The sequence below is a fragment of the Coturnix japonica genome, chromosome 2 (genome assembly GCF_001577835.2).
Source record: "Coturnix japonica isolate 7356 chromosome 2, Coturnix japonica 2.1, whole genome shotgun sequence".
In the NCBI taxonomy this organism is placed as follows: Eukaryota; Metazoa; Chordata; class Aves; order Galliformes; family Phasianidae; genus Coturnix; species Coturnix japonica.
The window spans coordinates 111,518,819-111,524,818 of NC_029517.1; the positions used below are offsets into that span (position 1 = coordinate 111,518,819).

General features: G+C 34.0%; 1 protein-coding gene across 1 annotated transcript in view; it reads left to right on the forward strand.

Annotated features, from left to right (window-relative positions):
* The window catches only part of CPNE3 (copine 3), a 26,874-nt gene that overhangs the window by 13,744 nt on the left and 7,130 nt on the right, over window positions 1–6,000 (forward strand). The window contains exons 8-10 of the mRNA XM_015855817.1: window positions 2,825–2,923; window positions 4,782–4,868; window positions 5,455–5,514. Coding sequence (XP_015711303.1) covers window positions 2,825–2,923; window positions 4,782–4,868; window positions 5,455–5,514 — 246 coding nt within the window. The remainder of the gene's footprint in view (window positions 1–2,824; window positions 2,924–4,781; window positions 4,869–5,454; window positions 5,515–6,000) is intronic.

Sequence of the window (6,000 nt, forward strand, 5' to 3'; positions counted from 1 at the left end):
TGTAAATTCCAGGTCACACAGCTTTTCTCCTCAGATGAAACTGAACCTTCTGTCAGAAGGGTAACCAAATCTGCAGAGTTTACCAGCACTGATCTCTAACTCAGGCGTTTCAGATCTTACCTTGAATGAAGTATGTTTAACTTTTGAGTGTTTTTTCTTCAGGAATTTCCATAGTTTAAGAAAGGAATTAAAGATAAGTAGCCAATCACAACTGCATTTATAAGCTAACATGAACATCATGGGAACCTGTTATTTTAGCATTTGGAAAACAAACAAACAAAACAGCAACAACAAATGAAACTATTGTACTTTCAGTTCTTTGGGGAAAAACAAATGAGAGCATGAACTGCATGTGACCGATATTAGTAGTGTGGCTTGAGGCAATCCTGGAAAATGCTTAACGGCCACAGAGATGTGAATGTTACAAGCACCTGTATATGTTTAAATACATAGTTAATAAACAGTTTCACAAGTCCAGAACCTGAGAACGTGCTTCCCTTGCTGCTACTTTGTTTTCTTCTTCTCTTGTTTCTTTCTTTTTACCTTTACCTTGAAATAGCTGTTTCCTTAAGTAGGTCTTGCTTCTGAGTATGTTATAAATATGTATTTTATTTATTTTATTTTTTCCAGTAAACATCTCTGATAAAACAAAGGCCATTGACTAAATTAATGACTGACTTGCAAGCAAACAGACAGGAGGCTGAATTTCAGCTTCTGGTGTGTAGTAACTTAGAAAACCAGGAGCTATCACTTCAAACATTAAAATGCAAACAAAATTGTATCATATTATTGAAGGATTAAATAATACTTTAACACTTTTATATGCGCACAGTTATGTACATAATGGGCTATTTGTCATAGTAAGTAAAAATACCAGTTTTTCCCTAATGAGTGTCTTTTCATCCATTTATTGGCTTAGTTTGTGTATTCCCAGCAATGCACAAACCAAGCTGAGTCTTCATCTTCTGGATTTATTGCTGTGTTTTTTGTGAGTGTGTTTGTAGTCAGTGAAGCTTTTATGTGCTACAAAAGTGAATCGTTGATTTGGAACAAGCACACAGATTCTGCAGGGGAAAATTCTTATATAATATTTTCACGTGGTTCCTTAGTGTTACCATGTGTTCAAGAGAGAGTATATGTGGAATAAAATAAAGGTTTCTGTCTTGCCTGGGCTAAGTTTTGAAAATTAAATTCAATTAATCAAATAGGCAAGACAAACTAATTCCTTTAAAATGAAATTACTGATAACTGTGAACAAGAACTGTAACTTTTGGTTCAAGAAGCATCTTTAGTTTTAGATCTCAGGTACCAAAGCTCTTGGCTGATTATTTGATTGGCTTACATTTGGTGTTCAAAATAATACACCTGGCATTTGGTGTGAACATCAATCTATTGATATTGTGGATGATTATATGAGATTTAAGTTGCTGTTCAGTGCATGTGCATGCGTTTTGTATTTGTTAGTGCATTCAGAATGCTGTAGGAGTAGTGCAAACTGCAACATTGAGGCATGTTCTCCACAGCTTAGAATTTCCACATAATGTTTTGTGCTGCAACATTATTTCTTGTTTTCTGAAAGATAATTACACCCAGGAACTCAGACCTGTACGTTCGCACTGTTTGGTTTTCATTGTTACTCCTAAATGAAGTGGTCAATACAATTGAATTGTTTCTCAAATTTAGGAAGACTTTTTCAGTGTTGAAGAAAAGGTGTGAAAGCATCTGTGCAGTTTTCTATACATACATATATACATATATTTTCATACTCTGGAAGAGTTTTTTTTGAGGTTTATCTTTTGATTCAAAATAATTGAAAATTCCTTCCCGGGCTTCTGGTTTTAACATTTTAATTTGTTTAGGTTCATTTTTCTGTGATTTGATTAATTGCAGTAAGCTAACTAGCATGTCTACATGTAAAACTGTAATAAAATATCAGAAGTGGATGGAATGAGCATGTGAAGTTTCATATTTTTTTTTTTTTTTTTTTTTTTTTTTTTTTTGGAGCTTTAGCTTTCAAAAATAAAGGCATTATGGTGAAAGTAACAGAGTGGTAAAATTCTGTTCACTTAAACTGATATGTTCTCAAACAGAAAAAAAAAAAAAAAAAGTCTGTTTTCTCCTTGTTCTTTCTTGGGGGTGTTTAAAGATGAATTATTTGAATACTGAATCCTTACCATTAAATGCTGAATACAGACAAGGAGGGATTTTAGCTGATATTCAGATCCATGAAGCATGGATCATAGAGTCTCTAAGTTTTCTAGCATTAGGAAAAAATAAAGTCCTTTCTAGATTTAGAGCTGAACCTTCTTATACTTACAGATTCTGAGTTCTCTCGTAGATGAATGCATTGTTTAAGTATTAATAAAATTTTCCTGGTAGCTTAAAAGAAAAAACTGCTGAATTGTTAGCTAGATACTCAATGTTAAATTTGCTTAATGCTTATGAAAGATTAAGCCTTCTAACCCATGATGATGGTGGGTAAAATATATATAGATCATAATGGAAATAGTTGGAATATCCTCTTGTTCCAAAAATGTTGATTTTTTTTCCCTCCCGTGTGAGACCTGTCACTATTTGGCATTCTCAAGTCTTCAGTTCAATGGAGGATAGGATCTGCAACTGGGTGGTTTGGCTTTTACCCTGTTGAAATCCATGATCATTAAAAGCTTATTCAAACCTTAGACTGCAACACAAGAAAAAGTCAATGATGTAAGAGTTCCAGGAATATTTTGGATGTTCAGTCTCATGTAAAAATACCATTGCAGCATTTATTGCTTTTGTAGGCTTACTTCTGTTATTAACACTGAGTAATGCTTCATTTTAGGTTGAGTGTTATGACTATGATAGTGATGGGTCTCATGATCTCATAGGAAGTTTCCAAACGACAATGTCAAAACTGAAGGAAGCATCTCGGTCCTCACCTGTAAGTCTTACATATTCTAAGCTACTTAGATATTTTTGAGGTGTTCTACTAATTTCAGGAAAAAATTTACATGGTAAGTTTTTTTTGGTACTTGAGTTGTGTTACATTACAGCTGAACAGTGCTACCGTAGTTGAAACTGTCTGGTCTGGATATTTACACTGTGACTCTACTTTTCTGGGCCTCATATCTTGGCTAGAGTTGTGTTTTGCTTTTTTCCCTCTTTATTTTGATATTAAATATCAAGTGCCTAACCATCTGCAGAAATTAATTTAATTAACTGTAACTTTCCTTTGACTCCCCTAGAAAAAATCCCACAACACTCATCCCCTGTAAAAAAAATAAATGCCATAATTTGCATAATTTTTTTTTTTAAATTTATTTTTAACAACTGTAATACTTCATACATTCTTCAGTTGGTCATTACCTCTTCTTTAAAGTGAATTTACTTTTAGCGTTCTGAAGAGTAGCAACAACTTGCAAACCTTGTAATAAAGTTTTCACTTCAGGAAAAAAAAAAAAAAGGAAAAGAAAGAAAGAAGGTATAGTAACCATAGCAGAAAAGTGTATGCTTTACTGACATATATTTTGCCAAAATATTTTAGCATCTTTTCATTTAGTTCTGAAAATCTTCAGAATCATTACTGCACTGACAGTAATAAGATGCACTGAGCACCTGCCTGTACTTTTGTAACATCTTGAGTGTTGTATTTGTACTAAGTTCTTCAGAGCTGTTAATGATGAGGAGTCAGCCTTGACTCTAGATTTTTTTTTTTTTATTGTTGTTTTGAGCCTTGCCAGGCTGTTCTTGTTGATACCTGTTCCTGAATTCATTTTGAGTTACTACAGGGTTCCACTTAGTGCTTTTTAATCTTCTGTGTTATTTGCAGAGAATTCTGGTTTCCTTGTATTTTCCTTTATATATTTTCCTTTATTTTTACTGTCTCAGTAATATGGAGTATAGATACAAGACAATGCAAATGGTGTGCAGTCATTTTTTCTTTCAAAAATAATATATTTCTAATCTCACATCTTCCGAATAGTTTGATAAGATCTATAAAATATTTCCATTGTGTATTGGAATTGGAGTATAGATACTCCCAAGTGTGTTCTTGGGTTCTCACAATTATGGTATCAACTACATTTATGGAAGATATTTTTTCTAGCAGGGATAAAGAAGGGGCATGTAGGCTTCTCAGGTGCTGACCTGGCTAGTGTACTCAGTGCCCTCTTTCACTTGAGATTAATTGCAAGGTGAGTTTTTGTAAAGTGTAGTTTAATCTAAACCAAAGAAGTGGAGCCTGTTTTTCTTGTAGCAGGTCAGAAGGTATGGCTGAAATAGTTCCACTGGCTACTTATGAACCAAATGTACTGCATTATGACAGTAGTGACTGCATGATGGCAGTAACTACTTAACATAGCTAGCTACAGATCTCACCCTTTGGTTAAGGTACTGTTTTAGTTAATGAAGTGTGTAGAAATTGTTTCTGGAAAGCTTAAATGTATACCTTTTATTTCGTTATGTAACTGGCACTGCTGTGGGAGCAGTAGTGATTTGCCTGACTGAGTCTCAGTGCCTTTGACAAAGAAAGTTGTACTGGGATTCTTCATATAGTTGAAGTACAGTTGTCTAAATGAACCTTCTTGGAAGCTTTTGATAAGAGAGAATTATCTGGTTTTTTGATGGGAGAATAATAGGATTTTTCTTGCTGATATTGTGATGGCTGTGCTTACTTTTGATAGTAAAGCAAAATTCATTTTCTAATATAAGCCAAATGTATGAGTGCTAGAGGGAAAAATTCTGAAGGTGTTGCATAATTACTACTTATAGTACTTCTGTTTTGTTTTGCATTTGTGCAGGTTGAATTTGAGTGCATCAATGAGAAGAAAAGACAAAAGAAGAAAAACTACAAAAACTCTGGAATTGTGAGCGTTAAGCACTGTGAGGTCAGTAATATATTCTCATATTTTTATGAGAATCTTTGTTTTTAATTGTTCAGGCGTAACAGCTCTCACCAAGTATACCTTCATCCTCAAACTGTAAGAAACTTCAAAATGTGTGAAGTTGGCAGACATAGTAAATGTTTAATGGCTTTGATTTACATAAAGAACGGAGTGATTTACAGGTGAAACATGTCTGCCCTTGAATGTGTCCCTCACCTTCTTCCCCTTCAGTACTCTCTTGAAAGTTCCTTACCAGATTATAAGGCCATTCCTGAAACACTCAGTTTCATAATTAAAATCTGCCAAGTCTTAATATCTTTTGTTAATGATGCTGATTTTGGAGTTGCTCTGCTGCCTGTCTGTAAGAACCTCTGGAACAAGTTTGATTCCAATACGAAGTGTAGCTGATGGTATTGACTATAAATATCCTCGCTACTGTGAAAGTTAGGATTGGAATTAGTGATTCATATTAGTAAAGATAAGAAATCTGAAACCTCAGAAGTGCTTCCAATGATACTTATTGTTTTCCCTTTCAAAAAAAAAAAAATAAAAAAAAAATAAAAAGTTACTTTCTGTCTTTTGTTTTCAGATCATAGTAGAATGTACATTCCTTGATTACATCATGGGTGGGTGTCAGCTGAATTTCACAGTAAGTTAAATCATCTATATAGAACAACTTTAAAACTTTGGGGGCAAACTGAAGTGTATTGTTGATTGCCTGTGTTCTTCATTTGATTATTATATGATTTTGTTCTGTACTGTGGAAGAGTGCGTTGAATTCATCTTGGCTGGTCGCTCAGCCACGCTATAACTTCCCTACAGGGAGTACAGAGTGGGAGAATAAGATGGAAAAACTTCTGGGTCAGGCTAAAAATAAGATCATTCACAGGTTACTGTCATGGGCAGAATAGACTTGGGAAAGGTTTATTCAATTTATTGCCAACTAAAAATGGAGTAGGATAGTGATAAATACTAAATAAAACTAAAAATAATTTCTTTCTGCATGCTCTTTCTAGGATCAGTTTTTTTTCTGACTCTTCTGCTTCTTCTCTAAAGAGTGGTGCATGGATGATTGGGAAAAGGAGTTGTAGACAGTTCAGTCTCTTTTTTGTTGTTTTTGTTTTCTCATAATGAT